This window comes from Tauraco erythrolophus, chromosome 2, assembly GCF_009769465.1.
Source record: "Tauraco erythrolophus isolate bTauEry1 chromosome 2, bTauEry1.pri, whole genome shotgun sequence".
Lineage (NCBI taxonomy): Eukaryota > Metazoa > Chordata > Aves > Musophagiformes > Musophagidae > Tauraco > Tauraco erythrolophus.
The window spans coordinates 102545650-102567526 of record NC_141466.1 but is presented as its reverse complement, the minus strand read 5'-3'; the positions used below and the strand labels follow the sequence as shown (position 1 = coordinate 102567526).

Here is a 21877-nt window from a genome sequence, read left to right as displayed (position 1 = left end):
AATGAGTCAGTGACTTCTGAATGTGCAGATGTGCTTGCACAAACACACGTGCATTTGTGTGTTGCCATGCATTCGAAGATGTTCTCCCATTGGTGCCTGGGAGGTCTTGGGTACAGCAGATCGAGAAACATCAAGTTGTGTTATGTGTGATGCAGGACGCTGCAACTGAGTGTCGGTATATGCTGTATTACATAATGGAAGGATTCTCATTTTAGAATTGATTTCTGAATACTGTGGTTGTTTCAGCTGAATCTTGTTTTTCCCTGCTTGCTTCTGTTCTGTATTATGTCTGTGCATGTGTCTGGCACTGGAAAGCGTTTGATCTTTTCTGTAGGTCATGCAAGACGTTTGATGTCTCTTTGTTGACTTTTGAGTGTGAGTAAATAAATGATAGAATCCCCTGTGGCCAAAATTTCTTAACTTTTATGTATATCATTGTGGTCAATTACAATGTGGCAAGCTGTGTTGCGTTTCTCTGTAATTATAATAATCAAATATGTGACATTCGTAATGAGAGGCAGATTTGTGAACTCTGTGACAGTGCACTGGCTCTGAAAGGGATCTGCTTGCTTTGGCCAGAAAAAAACAAGAGGCTGTTGGGGGAAAAAAATCATGGAGGTAAACAGATATTCTAGGGAAGTTTTCTCAACGTTTTTTCTGCACAATTTCTTTAAAAGTCAAGTTTACCTCATGTAGTTAAAGATGTAATTTGAAATCTGTTAATTTTCAGCTAATATTATGAAATAAAAATTTCTCAGCTATTTTGTCGACCTTATGGAGCCTCTTGCAAAGCTATCCATTTTAGGTGAGCTTGCTAGGGATTCAGGCACAAATGCTGAGGGAAGTTTGCAAGTTTAATCTTACCTCTAGCTGGTTCGGTCAAGAGTTTGCTTCTGTTGCAATAATGATGGTGGTTTTGAAAGTTTTAAAATTACTTATCTTCAATCATTTTTACTATACTGAAAAGTGTCACTGTTAGTGTTTTATTTTCTATTAAATAAGTTAAAATAGGTACTTTTAATAGCTATTTAAATTGAAGCAGAAAAATCTTGTGGTTAGAGAACAAGAGACCAGCACAGACTATGTCTCAAGTAATTTTTTATTAGACTAGAACTGTTCTTATTTTCTGATGCATTTTCATGGAAATAATATTTTATCAAAATTGGAAAAGTAAACACCCCTCAAAACAGATGATGTGACCCGCCCCTCAGTCTTTGCAGATAAAGCTCTTCGAACACAATCCCTTCTCGCCTCTTTTCAGAGAAGTTGTGTGATCTAAGACAAACTTCCTGTTACACTGCGCTCAGTAAGGGTTAATACATGCTGACTTCAAGTCCTACATGACTCAAATAACCATCTGCAGTGACAGATCGTGTGCTTGAAGGTTTATGCTTTAAGCTATCCAAATATTAGATAATTCTAGAACATCACAAGAGGTGTAAAGCAGGTTTTGTGATTTAATTCTTTGTTTCTGTTGCTTATACAGTCCATTTAGGTTTACATTGTTGCCAAAATCTTAACAGCTTTGTTATCAAAGATTTTTTTGCTGTATTTCATGTGCTGTCTAGCTGAGGAACATCAGAGTAAAACTTACTGAACCTTGTGCAATTAGGAAGTTCAGTCATGGAAAATGCATTTGTCTAGTCATTGTTTATTCTGGATCTGAGATGTGTCAATAACTATCCTTAAATTTCTCTCAGGAGACAAGTTGGTGTTTAAATGACTACAGTGCACCTAATCTTAGGTGACTTGATGGACTTAACTTAGGTGGTTGATGGGCACTGTTATGATCAGATGAAAACCTATGGTAATGGGGCACTGAGCCATGGAAAATAGTGGTTTATCACTTGTTTACAACAGGTCTCAATTTACTTTGTAGGGCATAAAAAAATCTCTGTGCTGGTGCTATCAGCTAGAATGAAAAAAGCACCCTGAAATGTTGATGGAATGATTCTGTCTGTACAGTGGTCAAGAACGTAAAATCATCACATTCAAACACGAAGCATCGGTGCAGCCAAAATAACTGCATAGCATATTCTAATCTTCCTCATCTCTATAAGATTAGAGAGAGTATGTGGTTTCCTTATCAAAATCTTAGTCTAAGAGAATTCTGAGTTTCATATTTTTGGGGGTGGGAATTACGTCTTGCACCTGAGAGGAGGAAGATGGTGAGCTTAGGATTCAGTTTTTCAGAATGATGCTTAGGAGTTAAAATCTTGCAAAAAGCAAACCTTGAGGAAAAGCTGAACTGTTTTCACAATCTTCTGCATAGTTTGATTAAATTTTGCATTACTCCAGAGTTGCCCAAGAATTGTGATACTTTGGAAATGCTGCAGAGAAATATTTAAGCAATTTTTTGTTTCACATTGTTTTTGCTGATAAATATTAACTGGATAAAAAAGAAATTGCCTGCTAGATATGTACCGATTACAATGATTTTGTTTTTTTTTTTTAAAAAAAAAAGAAAAAAGTGCTTAGATGTCTCTGATACTGCAGGAAGACAGGATGTGTATAGTTTGACAAAGTGAAGCTTAACTGAGGAATAGGAGAAATGGTCCAGTGGGCAGTCTGGGCCTCCAGAGACCAGAGTTCAGTTCTTGTTTAACTGTAGACTACTTGTGTGACTTTCTGGCTAGTCATTTAGTCTAGCTTGTGCCTTTGGGAGTATCTCATTTTACAAATGGGGAACCGTCTCAGAAGGGTGTTGAAAATGAAATCCATTAATGACTGAAACTGTATAAATGCCTTCAATATGCTGAAACTTGGCCATGGTTTGAACGCAGGTTTTTTCCTCTGAAAGTATGTCTGGTTTTATGGATGGTTGCCTTTTGTTCCCTGAAACAGGCTACCAATATGCTTTATTTATGCCTGGAGTTTTTAGAGATCTGTGCTGATTTCCAGCAATCATTGTACTCGTCTCAATACGCTGCCACATAAGGATTATTTTAACAATCTAGAAGTTTGTTTAAAGTACCTTTAGAATTGATCTTACTTGCACCTACTAAAACTCTGTATTTTGTCAAAAATCACAGCAATAGCATGGGCCAGTAACAGGACAAAATGCTTTGGTGATCAAGCATTTTGCTGAATGAGTTGTTATATCTTTTGTTGCATGTGGAGAATGTGCAAAGCACATATTTTGCCATGTGTCTTGATTATAGCAAAGCTGCTCTTGTATCAACTCCTCTGTCCCATCCCAGTTTGCATCTTGCCTTGTTCCCTGTTGTCCTTTTGAACAATCATGTCTTTTTAGTTATCTTCTCATAGTGTCTCTCTGCGTGTATAAATGCTTGGCTGCATTCGGAGAGAAGTATTTTTAGTCAAAGAGAACAGTCAGAATCAGAACTGCCACGATCAGACTGTTTCCGTTGCATTCAAGGATGTCTGTTATTGTCACATTATGACACAAGGTCAGACCAATAGAGGTCAGGGAGCAATTTGATCAGTCTACCAGCTTCCCAAGGAAAACGAGACCCTTGTACCAACCCGCCTGCCCCCCCTGGGCAGCCCGCTAAGTTGGAGGGTGATCGCCTAACCTGTTCAGGGACCTCACAGGCAGCACAATGGGCCAAATCCCTTATATAGCAATTATGAAGTTTCTGGAAACTTACATTTCTATGTAACAACTTTTATTACATATACTTATGACGCAATACAGATTCGAAGACAGCTAGTGATAGGGACTGACTGCGAAAACAGATTTGATGCGGAATAATATAAAACTGGAACTGATCAGTGATAATACTAAATAGCTAGCAAGGTGCTTGTAAGTAAATGCGCAGAACACAGAGCTCTTGCCCAATAGGTGTGTCTATGGCGGGGAGAAGAGAGGTCCAGCCCGTTGACTGATCCCAGATGTTTCGATGGAGGGCTTCTCCCTACCATCCCCCTTCTCTTTCGCCATTTTATACTATTTCTTTACTTTGAGGTGTAGCTTGAGTGACTCTAGTCATACATACCTTTATTAGGATTGGTGTAAATTTTTCTCACTTTGATTTAAAGGTATAGGCTAGAAGAATTTCAGAGCACGTGTTCAGTGAGGGGTGGTCGCAGCCCGGAGGCGGGTAGCTTTTGAGGTGGAGGTGTGTTTTGGTATTATAATGACATTACAATGAGCAAAGTTCAACTACAGGACACGATTTCACCATTAGTGCTGAGGCAGCAGTTGTGATCCATCTTCCTTGATGGCAATTAGATGGTTATCTTCACCAGATGTTCTTTATCCCTGATAACAGGGATGAGCCGTGGTACCTCTGCACCACTCTACTCCCCACTTCAAGGACATTGCCCATTCCATCTGACCAGCAGGCCGTGTCCGTCCTGGGAGCAGCAACTGTGTCTCACCTCAAAGCTGCCTTTGAGCTGAACTTTGCAAAGCCGTATTTCTCCATTTTCCCCAATTTCGGTTAGCATTTCTAATAGATTGTATGTGAAAACAGTCCACTTGATAGGTAGTGGATACTCAGTCTTCTTCCTGAGTTGCTTCCAATGCTGTTTGTACTTAAATGGGCAGAGCAGAGATTTTTGTGATGGTGGTCACCAACTCCTCCAGATGCCTGATTCTTCTGCAGGAATTGTGTTGGGGTTTTGTATGTGTGTGTACATGCTGGGATTTGAACTGCATAAAGGATTTTACTGAAAGCTTAACCAAACAGTATATAGTGCTGATACAAACAGAGCATTAGACATGCTTGTCTTTAATACAGCCATCTGTTGAGTGCTATAGCAGTTTTTCAAAAGCCTCCCTCAGCATAGACATCAAAGTCTATTCATGCACCTGTGCCTCTGATCTTCTAATATTTTTTTTTTTATTTAAAAACTGCAAAGGGAGAAAAGCAGTATTTCAAGATCAGTAGCTTTATTTAAAACACAACAACAAAACAAACAAAAAACACTAACAAAACTAAACAACAAAACAAACCAAAAAACTCCCCCACAAAACGTATGCTACCAGTTCAGAAATCGTTTAAAATGTCTTTTCTTGATATTTAACCCTTTATTTATGGAAAAACACTCAACCACACTTTCATTTTCCTCTCCTCTGCATAACCCCTGGCCTCGCTAACACCTATTTCCTGCCTCATCTATTTACAATACAGCTGCTGAGATAATTTTCTTGATCTGTTGGTCTGATGACATCAGCCAGACCTTTGAACTCCTCTACTGGCTTGCTCTTGAGTGGCACAGAAGTGTTTTTGTGAGAAGCTGGTTCGTGGAGCGAGGAGCTTGCGTCACCCTGATGCGTTCCGCAGCTGTGGCCCAAAAGAGGGAAACAACAGACGTGCTCCTCTTGTAAAGGTCCTCTCAGGTGACCAGAGAAACCTGGAGACAGAAAAGGTGGCCCCATGAAGCTGCTCGCTGAATGTAAACAGGCAAAGCCTGATATAGCCTGGATGTTTCCTCATTTACTTGCTAATTGGCAAAGACCAACAGATTGGTCTCCCAAGTTATTGGTGTGAATTGGTGATCTCCTGATCGTCATCTCATTCTGGCCTAGTGCCATACCCTGATGTCGCTCGTGACTTAGGAGGCAGGTCAGTGTCGTTTTCGGACACGGGCAAAGCAAGACCCACCTTCCCAGCTGTTCCCAGCCACGAGCTGCGTGTGGTTGCCCCAGTGTAGCAGAGGCATCAGGAAAATTCTGGGGTATCTTCCCGTAGAGGGCAGGGCTTGGCTGGACTGGAATGAAAGTACAGTATTAATGTACACCACATCGCTTCACTGGGTCTCTGAAATTGTGTGACAACTGTTATGTGACAGTAAGAGCTGTTGATTACATAGTGTTTTAGTTACAGTTTAATTTTTGAGAGATGGGTGGCCGCAAAACTTTTCCGTAATGTGTGGGACACCATTAAGATCGTCAAATCTGGCAGTATTTAGGGTTGCTGAGGAAATGTGTGGTAAAATACAGGAGGATTTGTAATGAGCTCTTCGTTGCGATGCCTGAATGTACAGGTGCTTGTTCCCACAGCCTGTGATATCATGAAGTGCAAGAGCTTGACACTAAGCACCTGTATTTCGTGCTGAGTGAAGGTGATCTCCACAAGAGCAAAAGCTCCTTAAAGTCTACCAAAATGGTGAAGAAATAAATAGATTCTGTATTTCAGAAAAAAAAAGGATAAAGCATGTATTTCTTTCTCCCAGTGGGGATACAAAGCGGGTATTATAAACACGTGTTAACCAGCTGTACAAGCTGTGTGTGTTCATTTCCATCGTTCTGCGACCAGAGCTGATCTGTCTTGCTGGGATCTGAATAGGTCACAGTATTGTTTTTCACGTTTGCATAACTGGGCTTAGTATAAATTACAGTAAAAAAGTTATTTGATACTACTGCTTTTTAACTTACTTTCTTGTCTCTTTGGAAATAGTGGTGCAAATGTATGTCAGAATAGTGCTTTAAATATTTGATTTGTAAAATTCACTGGGTTCAAGCTTTCCAAGTGCAAAGGACACACTCTTTCTTTTTACTTCAGTGAAGTTGCAGGGTCTTCAACACCTATCTGCAAAAGGAGGCTCTGTTGGTAGTGAACTGTAGACCTGCCCATGTGTCCTGCCTACACCTTGGCTTCACGAGTTTTGGAAACTTCTTGTTTCCTGCATGTACAGTCACTCACTTTGGGAGCCATTCTAAGTTTTCTTCTAATTCTCTTCTTGATTGCAGATTGACTTGGAGCCAGAAGGGAGAGTGTATGTCATCATAGACCTTTCAGGATCATCAGGTGAAGGTAGGGACTTTCAATGTTTTATCTTACTCTTTCATAAATGGAATCTTCCAATCTTTCTGCAATGAAAGTATTAGAGGAGGTGTTGTTCCAATATCCTTTTAAATCTGCATGAGCTGAAGTTAAAATTAAAACATTTTGATGTATCTGCCTGTGAGTCAGTGAGCAGTTGCAGTTTATCTTACCCTGTTAATCACCAATGGTAATGAAACCAGCTAAAAGGACACTAATGAAATGAGAATAGTTTAGTAGTATTAATTTCCAGAAGAAACTTCAAAATTCTTATTTTTGGAAGAATGGTAACCATTATGTAGCTAGAAATAGATGTCAAAGGTGTGGGGGAAGAGTTTATTTGCTTTTTAAATTATTCTAATATTTGATATTTTTCCACTAAATGTTTTCTTTTTCAAGTAAAGTAATGACCAAAGCATCATAATGATAAGAGCTGTTTTCATTTTTGTGACACAATGGTTAGATGTTGGAAAAAAAACCCAAACAAACAAAGGTGGAAGAGAAATATTTGTTTAACTCTTAAGGTATGTTTCTACCGTTAAGTGGAAACAGAATCAGGTGGTATATAGTGGGAATAAAAGAATTCACGAAGAAGCAAGTCTGTGTATATTAGCTATACTTTCAATGACAGCCTGACCTGCTGAAATGACCTCAATGACTGGTTTGGGTTTGATTATTTTAAATGATGTCAACTGATCAGCTTTTCCCAGTAGCTCATAGAGCTCAGCTAAACTAGGTTATCGTTGGTTCACAATATATTATGAAGATTCACATAAACCCTGTGCTGAAACAGGAGCTGAAACAAAATGGTATGAAATGAAATGATTTTTCCTGGCAAGGTTGAGAAAAAACGGAAGAACACGTTTATATATCTGTTGTTCATAATGAATTGCTGTACTCGGACCAATTACTAACGGTAGCTTCCAAAAACATGTATTGCTCTAAATCCTGAATTTTAAAAACGAAGCAAACTATTATTTAAATGTAATTTTATAGCCTTTTTTTGTACTCGCATAAGATATACTCTGCCTTTTTTTCTTCCTGCATGTTGAAGAAAGTATCAGTTTAATAGTAGTTTCCACATATCTTGCTAATTGGCATGCCAATGCTAAAACGTGGTTAAAGGCATTGGTGTGGTTCTGTCCTAGGGCAGGTAGATGTTCTTCCAACCTTCCATGGACAGTTAATTGATACCCAGATGAGCATAATGTTACAGTTCTATCGCAAGATGCATTCAGGTGTGTCAGACTGTCAAAGGGCAGAAAGAATGATGTTACAGTTTTCTTCAAAAGTGCTTTAAAACTATAACCTTTTATTCAGGAAAAGAAAAAAATGGCTACCTTAATGTCTCCTCTATTATGTGGCGCTTTACCCTGCGACACTTGAAAGGTTCTTGGAAGGAAATTTGCAGAACTAGAATTTGCGTCGCTACATTAGCATTGAAGAGGAGCATTTGAATGGAAATAGGCCACTGAGGGAAAGCAGCTTATGAAATGCGCTCTTAAGGGAAGCCCTTGGGAAGGCCAAGAGGCTTTAGTTAGGGTGACCTTGGTAGAACCTTGAAGAAGTTGGTGTGCTTACAAAATGCAATAGAACTTGTACAGTTTTAGAGCTTTTTCAAACACAATTGAATAACTGTGGAAAAGCGTTGTGTGGAAGTATTACAAAATTCTCTAGGAAAGTTACCATTTTCCTCACAAGGGAAATTGGACCAGGTTTGTACAGTGGTTCGTAAACTGTTTTTATGGTGTTTTGTTAGGGATGTTATGAAATCCTATTTTTAGACTGCTTTATTAGTGCTGAGGCCTCGCTACTTTTGGATGAGTCTTCTCTCTCACTTCAGCTGTCTTGATGAAGCCCTTAGTTTAACATAACAACTGTGTGCATCCTTCTGTAGTGAACAGAAACACTTAACCACAGCAAGTAACTTATTCTACATGTTTCAAATGTTGTTTCATTTGATCTATGTTATATGTACATATATAAATATGTAAGTAGAATACATCTGATGCATATTTTATGCATTTCAGTGTAGTTGATCTGTATTCATTGACTATGAAAGGAACGTAAGAATAAGGTTTGACTAAATGCATGACTTTTGAGTGGCTGGGGTTAGATGAGGTGATTGCTACTCTTGACCTCATTTGTTAACCAGGATTTTGTTTTTAAACTCCAGTCTTCACTGTGAAGAGCCACAGAGTACATAGTATTCCTTTCATGCTGCACGAATTTCACCTCAGATACTGGAGGGGAAAAAATAGGCAATTTATGAAAATAAAAATACTTTTAGCAACAATTTTAACTGGAGGAAGCAATCATGTTGCATGTTTCTCAGAAGTACTTAAAAAAAAAAAAATGAGGCAACTAAAAAAATCTCAGCCATTGAGATGTAGCGTATGCTTGCCAACCACTATTGTCTTGTAATTCTGTGTACTGAAAATTGGACTTGATTCTTCTATGTGATATATGCAGGTTTCTAATTATCAGCAATCAATAATTTAACTTCAGTTATTTCGTACTTCTAAAAGAATTTGAGATAGATATCCAAATTCGATTTTGGTGCAATTGACTCAAGATTAGTTGAATCCATTAATATGGGCAGAGAGCTTAGTCCTCTGTTAAATTACCTCTAAGAGGCAAAAGTCCTCATTTTGCAAGTGAGCCCTTATGGGAATAAGTTGCTATATAAATTGAAAGTTTACATGTAAAATCCTAAATGGTGGCTAAAGAAGAAACATTCTCATTATTAGTATAGTCTCAATAGTTTTAGTAAGCTTTTACGTAATATTGACATAAGATGTTGGTACCATATAGCTCTTAAAAATTCAGTTGTCCTTTAGTCCCAGCTGCCAGATTGCTTATCCCTCTGCACTATTTGCACTCGTGTGGCAAAACAATGAAGAGTTCATTGTTATAAGCTGACTTCCTCAACAAAAGTACACAATTTCTCTTCCTCCTTCCCCCTCGTCTAAGCTGAGTCGTTCATGGACTTTCATCACTTGTGTGATCTCAGTGTACAGAACAGATGGAAATATGGCAAATTACAAAGGGAGGTAAAGAGTACTTCTGCCTCTCCTTGTCACATTGAGATAGACTTGTTGAGAGCCACCCTTAGATATCAATATCGGCATCTGGCAGATATTTTTATGTGGAACTGTAGAAAGAAGGGTTGAGTCACTGGTGTTGCTACTTGAGATTTGTCTCCCATTCTAAAGACAAGCTACAAATCCATGGGAGGCTATAGAGCCATGCCAGTTTCTCTGCCGTTTCCTGTATTGTGAAATTTCCTTCAGAAACTGCCTGAAAGAGAATTTCTGCTTCACCAGCAGCAACAATGCACTTGTGAGGAGGCAGCCTGGAAAGCCCAAGACTTTAGACTGCTCTCCACTGGGTATCTTGCGGCACTGCCAACTCTCACAGTGGATTGTTCATAATCTCAAGGTATTTGGATTTGTTCTGAAAACATCATTTTCTAGAACTTGCTCCCATTTGATTCTAGTCTTTGAAGCAGAAGAAGGTTGGAAAACACATGCTAAAGTCTGACAAGTGGAAAGCAAACTACATAAAAAGCGGTTACAACAACAAACCCAATAGGAACGTTTTTATTGTCACCTTTTTACACTAATCTTGTTTTGAAGCCTGCTTATAGCTTCAGAATGTTTTTTCTGCACTGAGAGGGAGGGTGAGTAACTATTTATTTTAGCAATCTTTTGTAAATTCTGTAGTAGGAACTGTCTGGCCCACATACTGAAAAGAAAATGCTAAATGAACTGTTTGTGACACAGAAGATGATGTTCTCAAAAATTAGGATTTAAATTTTTGTGCTAAAATTTGAACATCCCTATATTGCACTTTCAAAATCAGCTCTGCAAAACACTTTAGCATGCTTTTGCTGATGGGGACGTAGGAAGAGAAAACAGCTCTTAAATTTTTTTCATTCTCCATTTTAAACTATATAACCATTTTTTCCGTAACAACTGTGATTCAAGTCTTCACACTCTCTATGCCAGAATTGATCTGCAGGATTATCTACCTATACCCTACTTCTATAGATTTATTTTTTTAAAGATGGCTCTATGCATTTGTGCTTCCCATGAATAGAAACAGCTGTGTTGGTGGAAACTTCCCAAATGTAGAGACACACTAAGGTATCAATTCACAGGCTAAAATAACTGCAACGGTTAATCAGTGAAGTTCTATTTATAAAAATATTTTTTGTTTATAATTTTAATACTTTCATTGGATTTTTCTCAAGTGTTGATAAATCATAGCTGTCCACTTAAAACTTTAAGGGGTGTTTTAAAAACAAGTATCTCTGGTCAAACAAAAAAATGGAGCTTCTTTGGACCTGACACAGCAATCTGGTAGTATTAGTTGAAACTTTTTGGTTAACTTCATTGAGCCGTGTACTGTGCCATATGCAAGCACATTGGATCTTTAAGAATAAGTGTTTCTGATAACTTGCTTTTGGGACACCAGTTCAAACCACGGGTGGTTGTTTTTACTCTGCCAGAATGTTTTGTCAGACTTGCAAAGCATGTAATCAGTCAGTTCTGCTATTAACCAAACATCTGGTGACTCTGCTTTATATATGCGATTGTAAAAAAAACCCAAGGTTTATAGTGGACCAGTGTTTGTAAAAAGTAATTGGCTTGGGAAAGGTCTATCATTGTTAGTCTTGTATCTTCAACTTCTGCCAGAGTTATGGAGAAAGCTGTGTCTGTTTGTCAGTCTTTGAATGAACAGGAGATTCTGTAAGACGTGCTGTCTTATTCATTTCTTCAGTGCTGCTTGTTGTCCGAGGTCATACTGATTTTCTATATTCATTCAGTGTTGCTGTAGCCATATGTGTTATTTCTAGGCTGAAGTGCATTTATTGACATGCTTTGGCAGTATTTTTTGATCTATTTTAGTGCTTATAGAACTTGTGAGTTAAGTTTTTTGAATGAGTTCAGAAATATTTAAGAGCTCCGGTGTAGCTGATCAAGATCCGAAGGCAGGCTGGGAGTTTAAAACATAACTAATACGATGATACAGTGATTCAATTTATAAACTGGAATAACAGATGGCCATCAAGTCAGTAAGAGAGGTAAATTGCCTCAGGATTGATTAAAAATATTTTCAACAAAGTCAGTTTTATATAGGCTGAAAGACAGATGCTGCTGTATTTAAAAGCCTGTGACCTCCTTGCTGTGTTTGTCATTGTAGATTTCTTCTGTCTTTGGAATTATTAGTTTGTGTGTGACACAAACGTGTACAGTTACTTATGGTAGCTTTCTACCAATGTTACCGAAAATCCGGAATAAGAAACTTATCAACACCAATGGGATGTAGATAAGCAGACACTTCTTTATTGCGGCGCCGGGTGCACGGGGGATATCTCCTCCTAGCGTGCGCCCCTTGCACCGAAGTCAAACTTCTTATATAGAGCTGACATATGCAAATCCATTAGGAAATCATACATAAACATATAAATTCCCGAAAATCATTAGTATATTCTCCTCCCATTTCTGATTCTGTGCCATCAAAGCTAGAATCATCGAGAAATGAGTCTGGGGTGCAATATAGGTAGGTGGTCTGTGATTCGGTGGTCGCGATCTCCCCCTGCCGGAATTACCTTTTGCTTAAGTTCACGGTTCCTGGCAGGTATCCATAAACCATTATGAAACCGTTATGGTTGGCTTTCCCCATTTTCATTAATCTAGACCTTGATAGCTACATGCATTCCTCTAGTTCTATATAGGTATCATAAATCAATTTACAAATCAACTTGTGCTTTGTACTACATGTTACTACATGTTCTTACTAGATGATTCTGACCGATCCCTTTGGTCCTGGTACAGGGCTATACAAAAGTTCCATAGCAGCAGTTTCATAGCAGCATGTGTTTACTATACGAGTATACTTTTCATTAGAAGATTTCTTATAATTCTATATTATTAAAATCAACTACAAACCATATTAATTACAAACTATTGATTAAATTTTAGTTACCAAAATTCTAAGTATCAGTAACACCAACTTACAAAGTAAGTTACCATTTGCAATATGTCAGTATTGAATCACCTGTTGTATGGCTTCAGAATGACCTTGACACGGTAGGGTTTTTTTTTTTTTAACTGTAATGTGAGGAAGAGGTAATAAAAATCTAAGAACTATTCAAAACTCTTTACATACTATGTCTAATTAATTGTAGCAATTGATTTTCATTGTTAGATATCCTAATTTGTGTTATGCAATTGTCTTTCTATATAATTACAGATTCTCCATTTTAGAGTGAGCAGCTGAATTGCAATAAATCACCACAGCTCATGCTGGAGGTGGTAGGTACTGCAGAAAGCAGCCTATTGAAAGTTCTTGGTTATCTCTATGAATTACATAGTTTAAAAAAATTACATCTTCTAATGCTTTCATCTACAAATTCATTTCCTCATAAGATACTTCAGTTTGACAGGATGAAGAACTTAAGGTGATATTTAACAATAAAGCCTGTTAGCTGAAGTCATGGGCAGTATTTCATGAATGCAAAATGGTTGATTATTTGGCCTTTTGCATTGAAAGGTCCAACAAAGAAGTTCTTAGTCTTGTGACTATGTCAGGTTAGGTATTTAACGTTTAAGTCAAAATATATGAGTTTAGAAGAGGTTTCCTAGTTCTTGTTAGCTCATTTACTTGAAGGCTTTCAGTTTCACAAATACAATTATTGCTGATTGGTGTATGTCCCTGTTTATTGCAGGAGGCAGGGTTGGACTAGATGACCTCTAAAGGTCCCTTCCAACCCAAACTATTCTATGATTCTGTTACAGAAGAAGTTTTGCAGGAAAAAGAAAAATAGTATCGGTAGAAGCAGGGTATGCTTCTTAATACCATTTTTGTGTCTCAAACTTGATAAATCTATAACATAGATTCATTGTGTTAATCAGAACATCCACAGAATTTGTTCCAGGCATCCAACTTCCGTAGAATCAATACAGTAAAAGAATTGTATTTCCGTTCCATATTGTAGCACCCTTTTGCAAAGATCTGTTAGTAGAAAATACCCTACAGGTTGAAACATATCTCTACAATTCCTACTGTATCCATTTGTCAGAGCTTTTGTTCCTTAGACTATTTTGTAGTCATTGTCATCGTCATCATCATTAATTATGCTTCTTATGCTTATAAGGGTCCAGAAAATGAGATCTGGTTGTGCTAGGCACTGTGTGAGCAGAGATCAGCGTTAGGTGCTTACTGAGAATTACCAAAGTCTAAATGACACGCATCCAGGAACTAGTCTTTTTGCTTGGTTGTTTCAGGAATTTTTCTTAGAAGAGGGTGGTGTTTTCTTTCATTAATGTCTTCGATCACAAATACAGCTTTGACAGTTTGTTTTGTTTGTTTGTTTGTTTGTTTTTTTATGATCTGATTGTTGGCATTTTGGGACGTTTGTCATGCTGTTGAAAGTATCCACCAGCTGCTGATATTAAGGTGTTCAACAGGCTGTGAAGAAATGCTTGTGTGTGTTCAGAATTTCTAGTATACAACTAGGTAGATAGACCTCAGCTGAGTATTCTTCCAGTAGGTGGAGAGCAGCTCACCTCTTTCTAGAACATTTCTCAGGGTTTTTTGGTTTTTTTTGAAGGTAAAAATTGTTCTTTATTCCCACAGATACATCTCTTCCATCAGGATGTATCTCTAGTTCACCTTCGCTGCTACAGTAGCGTCTCTCTCTAAAAGAAAGTTTCAAGTTGATCACTAGCTTTTCATTGTGAATAATTGCATTTTAAGATTTTAACAGGAGTCAACCTTCTTTATTGTATTAGTTTTGTCCATGTTGGTTTAACCACTTGTTTACAAAGGTTACCTCTCTTCTAGATTGGTTTGGTTGGTTTTCAAATGAGAATGGATGGAGAACCTCTTGTGTAATAACCTATGCGTTTATGGTAAACACGTGGAAAACAAGAATCACAGAGTCCCTTAATAGCTTCATTGCAGAGACCTTCTTACCTCTTATTTTGCATGCAACCCGAAATTTGATTGAGCATTCAACACACATGCATCCTTGTCCTGGTTTCAGCTGGGACAGAGTCAGCTCTTCTTTTTAGCATCTAGAAGAGCTCCATGTTTTGTTTTTAGTCTGAGACTTGCTCTGAGAAGAATGTTGATAGCGTACTGATGTTTATATTTGGAACTGAGGTCTCAAGGACTTTTCAGCTGCCGTGTTCTTGCCAGTGTGCAGGAGCACAACAGGATAGGGGGGAGCATGGCTGGGACAGAGGGCCCACGACTCTCCTTATGATTTGTACTTAGACTTAGGATTGAGGGCCAAACTGGCTAATAAGTATTCCGTATCATGCAGCATCATGCCCAGTATAAAAGTGAGGATCAGCTGGAAAGAAGGGCCTTTGCTCTTCCGGGGCTCTCACTTTCGGACTCTTGGAGTGCTCTCTGTCTCGCTCTCTATTTTCGGGCCTCTCGCTCATCCAGGATTGCGGTGTCGGGACTTGTCTGTTTCAGGATTGTTAATTCAGGATGAGACGGGCCTCGGTCAATAGGTGGTGAACAATTACACCATACATCACTTGTTTGTATGTATTTATCATTGCACACATATGTATATATTCATGTAGTAGTAGTATTAAATTGTTCTTATCTCAACCCACGCATCTCTCTCCCTTTTCTCCTTTAATTCCCTTCCTCATCCCAGGGGTGGAGGAGGGTGAGTGAGTGGCTGCGTGGAGTTTAGTTGCCGGAGTGGCCTAAACCACGACAATCCTTACCTTCCTCTGTAGTTCAATGTCTGAGAAGAAGCTGGTGTGTTGGAAGTGGCTTAAGAAGAGCCATATAGAGCCTCGGGAAGAGGCACAGGTGAAGTCAGAGAGGTGGGCAACTGGCCTCTGCAGCTTCTCCAGAGCTGTAGGTGGAGTGGAAAGGTTCTGAATGACTATCTGTTGTGGCATTGGGGCAGGCAGTCTTCCAGGGATAAAATGGAAAGTGTCTGCGAAGTAAGGATGTTGCTTGTTTCCTGGGAAGCTGTTTACCAAGACTCAGCAAGCCACATGAACGTTATATTTTCAGACTCAAGGCTGGGGCTTTTTCTGAGAATTAAAATAATCTGAAACTATCTGAACAGGAAAGTGCTGAACTGGCGGCGTTAATTGGATGGTTTCTGTCTTCAGTCACTTGACTTAGGTGGGTTTACAAGTTAGAACTCTTTCACAAATGAGAGTTCTCAGGAATATTGTGTGCTCAGGGAGATAGAGTTTGAAGCGTCCATATTTGTATAGCTTTTCTCCCTTCCTAATGTAAAGCAGAATATCCAACCGGGAAACCCAGCGCTTGTTGGTCTGCTCTGTTCAGTCACAGTAAGGAGAACTCTGCTTCTTCTAAAGGCCTAATCTCACATTTTTATTCATAGCTTGGGTAAAGGTAGGGTACTACACTAGCTTTTCAGTTTTCCTTCTGTAGGCTTCCTAGCTTTAACAGAACAACGGCAAGCAAGTGTGTGAGCCAACTTCAAATGTAAACCAAATCTTTGTTTTTAAAAACCTCATTGCACAGTTTACCAACTAAGAACCCATTTCCTTTGAAGCATTGGTTTTAGATAGGTAGGGTCTGGGGAATAATTTTTCCCCATTCAGCTTTTCATTTCTTCAGTCCAAAAGATCAGCACTCATTCAAACCACAAGTGAGGAAAAAGGGTAAAATCAAAGAAATAGAAGAAGCTTAAACTGATTTGCAAAGTTTTTTTCCTTCTGCTATGCCTTCATTTTCTCCTTTTAGAAGGGATAATTCAAAACTATTACTAATATGTCTTTTCTCTTGGGTCTTATTTTGTTTAATCTTAAAATACCTCTGTGCTGAAGTATGGATGCTTATTACAAAAACGAATTTTTTTTTTTTCTAGATTTCTTTATCTTTTTGGAACTATTCAGCTATTTTATGACTGTTTACAACTGGAAGAAATCTTTACCCATCCAGATCTTGAGCTTCTAGTTTGACTATTTAAAAAAAAAAACCCACAACAAAACAAAGAGCCAAAAAGCTCCCCAAGCATTGCATTTTTAGTAATATGGAAACTTGAAGGTTATGATGCTCAATCATACAACTGTTTCATATCTCATATGAACAACTTCAAATAAATCTCGTTTTCCCAAATCTGTTAGAATAAGTTAATGTCAGTAGATACCTGTAATTGATCTGACTCTGGTGCGTATTTACTTGTTGCTATGGTAGGTGATGTGTTTCTTCTGAGACAGAATTTCACCAGTTGGTAGTGTGGCATCTGAAAGCAGATGTCTATGTGTTGCTACCCAAATGACAATAACTGGAAAATCTGAGAGGAGGAGCTGTGAAATAATAGTGTGAGAGTCCATGTTAAGTTCTTTGCTCTTACAAGTTAACACTGACTTCAGTAATGGCACAGGCATTTGGTTGGGAAAATGAACCTTGCAGGCTAACTGTTCAAACCCAAAATTCTTTTTAAAGGTATCAGTGCAAATGCGAATCAGTACCAATGATTCAGTCTGTTGGTGCATGCTCCTTTTGAAAGGTGCTTATGTAATTTTGACTTTGTGTGGTGAATGCCTTTGTAACGAACATCTCTCTGTGGATTTATAGCCATCCCTTGGATTGTATCCAGTTAGCTGATGGAACATCTGGTAAGCATTGTGTGTTTGTAATAAGCCCTTACTGCATAAAGCTGGCTCAAGCTTTTCAGGCAAAGATCGATGACCTTTTCTTGGCAGGCTTCTAGCTGTATGCCAAAACAACTGCTTCACAGGGAGCGAGACACTAGTAGAAGATTTGGTTTAAAGGCGCCTTTTTATTGTACTGTAAGAGTTTGTACTTGTTTAAGGAAAATTGCATTAGACTGAAATAGAAAAGTAATGAAACTCGTATACATACCGTGTTCCAAACTGCTGTCCCTCTCTTGTCCATTTATGTAGTAAAAGCTTAGATTTCCATATGTTGGGTTTTTTCCTAACAAAGTTGTGCAAAGCTTTTGGAATAGGCATGTTTATTTTTACCACTGTGTATGCCTAGTGTGTTTTTTTAAGAAAACTGGAGAAAACTATCGAATTAAAAACTATACTGGTATTCTCAAACATAAGTGAAGCACGAGCTAGTTAGTAAGATCTGAAATGAGATAAAGTTTTGGAAATCTGTATAAGGCTAGCTATTTCATAATAGAAGATACAACATAGATTAATTCAATACTCATTGTATAGCATGATACGATGTGAAAAATACATATAATGTTATGGTTTATATATATTTGTTTTATTGAACTTGATAAAAGACAAACTATACAATATTATGATATGTTATTGTTTTGCTCTACACTTTCGTTGTCGCAATTGTGTGCTCTGAATCTATCTGTTCCCTCTTCACTCTTTTACTCCCCGACAATAGTCAAGTCTGTTTATTGTTAGTATCATTGAGGAAAAAAGTCTTGGTATAGTCTACTTTGATTAACCGATAAGGAGGTGAGTACATGAGGTAATACATACATTAAAGACAGGTCTAGCCATGTTCCTAGCCATTCCATGTACCAGTGAGGTCGTGAAAACTTTGGGAACATTAATGTGTTTAATGCCTTCACCATAGCATTAGGTAATGATCATGCAGTACAGTGAGTGTCTCAATAATTAAAGTTAGAGTAATAAAGAACACTACCATGAAAAGCACTTGTCTTTAGTGAACGTGACCATCATTGAAAGGGACTCTTGGACCCTGTTTTACTACTGGACATTTGGTACTGTTAAATGTGCGTGTTTCTTTATGCCTCTCAGTGGTAAGCCATTCTTTATACTGTCAGAGAATAAACCAAACTATAATCTCAGTCTTTCACAAGTGAGAATTACTAGCTGAAGCAAATACATAGGTAAAAATAGATTACCATAGAAGTAGGTAAAAAGAGCTGCATACAAAAGCGCAGTAGTTCTGTCAGAAGCTTTGTTGGCAGATTTTGCAGGTTACACTTGCATATTTAGAAATCTTTTTCTTATTTTTATAACAGCAGCTGTGCTCATAATTTGTACACCTTCACTTTGTGATATATCTTTAAGGCATATTGTTAACTAAATCTATGGATTTTGCAATGCCAAAGTAGAATGAATGCGTTGGAACTTCATTATCCCAAACTATCGTAGAATCATAGAATGGTTAGGGTTGGAAGGGACCTCAAAGATCATCTAGTTCTAATCTCCCTGCCATGGGCAGGGACACCCTCCACTACACCAGGTTGCTCAAAGCCTCATCCAGCCTGGCCTTGAACACTTCCAGGGATGGGGCATCCACAGCTTCTCTGGGCAACCTGTTGTAGTGCCTCACCACCCTCAGGGGGGAGAATTTATTCCTTAGATCTAATCAAAATCTATCCTCTTTCATTTTTAAAGCCAATTACCCCTTGTGCTATCACTACATGCCCTTGCAAAAAGTCCCTCTTCAGCTTTCTTGTAGGCCCCCTTTAGGTACTGGAAGGCTGCAAGAAGGTCTCTGTGGAGCCTTCTCTTCTCCAGGCTGAACAACCCCAAATCCCTCAGTCTGCCTTCACAGGAGAGGTGCTTCAGCCCTTGGATCAGCTTTGTGACTCTCCTTTGGACTGGCTTCAAATTATAGAGTGTGGCTTTGCGTTGTTTTACTTTGTTGTTTTTTTCTTTAAAGGTTTTGCTAATCATAACGTTCTTGGAAATGTCTCTGCAAAGGCATGTGCTGTGTCAATACTGTATTAATTCTTGTGGTACTCTCAGAATACAATGGTTTGTGAGACTTACTAACGTTGATTCTCCTTCCACCAGCTCTCACTGCTGCCTCACCTTCGTGCAGATACAATTTGGCTGAAAGAATAGAAATACTCTGGTAAACTATCGTGTGTAGTAGGAGTTACCTCTAAAATAATGAGGTAGAGCAGTTCATTTTCCATAGGTACCTTCATCTGTCCTTCAGAATTTACTCTTTCCTTTTCTCTGCTAGAGCCTTTTCTTGGACACTTTGTACCTCTTGGGGGAAAAATTGTTTTGCTGCTATAAAAGGCAGTCTCTGGACATAAAAATGACTGAGTTTAGCATGTGTGTATTACTTGCAAGAGTTTTTAAAAGAAGACTTCAAAGAAAGCAAGACGCAAGTCCAAAAAGGAAGATCAAGCCCTTTCATCATTTCTCTGCATTTTCACAAGAGCTATACTAAGGAACGTATCACAAGCTGAGCTAGGTACTCTGATTTAAACACTGTCTACGCCTTTGTCTTTTTTTCATGCTATGACTTTTAGTTTGCTTTCATTATTTCTGCCATATTTCTTTGATTTATTCTTCAAAAAGGTGAATTATTTGTGATCTCAGGAATAATGCAAAATACAGATTTTAATCTGCAGTAGTAGCTCTAACAAACTGCCTGATATGTTGGACTTTCAGCTCTTGCATGCAGTATAGGTCTTTGATTTCTCTTACGCTGAGACAGGTATATTTCTCAGAAACTGTATTTCTGTAACAGACACTATACTTAACTGTTAATAAATAGTGAAGCAATATCGAATCTAGTGCAAAACACTCAACCTGAATAAATCTGAGGAGTTTTAATAACTCCAGTTTGCACCAACGGGGCTCCTTCCTCCAAGACAGCACAGATAGAAGATCTCGTTTACGTTACAGTGTTGTAAAGGAACGCTGAGAAATACACCCTTTCTACTTACTTCTCTGTTTATAATTCCCAGACCTGTACCACTGAACTGGATCTTTCCATTTAATTCCTAAGCATGTGCTTTTCTTCTTTATTAGACTCTGTGTTTAAAAAAATCTTCAATATAGCATTTTTTTAACTTCATCCCATCATCTTGGACGTCTGCTCTGCTATGAATGGTGCTGTTCAAAGGAAACATCTTCCATTGCAATCATGAATGTTCCATAGTAGACAGAAGTAACCCAAGATATCAGTTCACCTCCATCTAAAATACTGGAAGCAGCTGTACTTCTCTCTCTTCAGAGTGATGTAATTGTTTACATTTGCACAGCAATATCATAAGGCAAGAAAGAACTAGAGGGGAAGAAAGAACTTCTTTTCCCATTTAGACTTCAGAAAAATGAAACTTTGAATGTGTAATTGCTTTCAGACTTTGGTCAGTGTGCTTGAAAATCTAGTCCAGCCTTTATTAAAACTATCATGCCATATTTAGCTATTGTACGACAAAGAACCGAAGCTATCCTTTTCTCTTTTTTTTGAAGGAGTGCCCATTTAACAACACAGTTCTCCTGATAATCCTGTGCAAGGACTTTATTTGAGGCTTGGTAAAAGTCAGATGACTACTGTGGGATTGTCTTTGTGTATGAAGCACGTTTCAGATGCAGAGGTCAGAATATTAAGAACGGGTTTGAGGCTTTGCCTCAGTCAGTGGGTTCTTAGTTTTACAAAAATAGTCCTGTGCATTTCAGTTGCCCAAGTCAACAAGCGATGCACCCCTATGTGTTCAATTAATATTATATTCAGAAGCAGAGATCACAAATATTTCAGTGTTTTGTAAATGTCAGTGTAAGAATCACATAGAACACATGCTGAACAGAGGGGAAAAAATAAAGGAAGAAAAAGGTCTCATTAGCTGCAAACGCAGTAAATAGAATTCAATTAGTGGGGATGTTTTTTTTTTTTTAAACTACAGCAGTTTGAGTTTCGATGTCTGATTTACTTTGATTTTAGAGCACCTTATGGACTAAATGTGTTTTTATTTACTTTCAAGTGCTTAAAAGTATTTCTGAAGAAAAATAGTTAAAATTTATGAAGAATTCTAAGGTTTTCTATAATTCATTTGTATGCATTCCGTAAGTACAGCAGATTTTGCTTATATCCGTGATGGCAGATGTTTGATTTAGAGCATGCAGTTTTCATATGTTCATAGTTTTTGGAGTGAATAGAAATATATAGTTATTATATTGAATACGCTTCAAGACTGGTGCAAATTTAGTACTTCAGGCGAGATAATATTATAGCTCACAGTGTATGCAATGGAATCACTGCTGAACCCATTTTATAATAATGTTTTTGAGGATAGGATTGTCTGGTTAAACCCCTTAACTGGAGCGATTTGTAAAACTGCCATCTTGACTTTGGGCAAAATTCCTTTGTGCGTCTACAGACTTCTGTGGAAAATAGGAGTACGTCTGCCTATTGTG

The 21877-nt window shown here is 38.1% G+C and overlaps 1 protein-coding gene across 1 annotated transcript in view; it reads left to right on the top strand.

Annotated features, from left to right (window-relative positions):
• Positions 1 to 21877, top strand: part of PRKCE (protein kinase C epsilon) — a 303251-nt gene that overhangs the window by 95280 nt on the left and 186094 nt on the right. The window contains exon 2 of the mRNA XM_086628712.1: positions 6662 to 6725. Coding sequence (XP_086484838.1) covers positions 6662 to 6725 — 64 coding nt within the window. The remainder of the gene's footprint in view (positions 1 to 6661; positions 6726 to 21877) is intronic.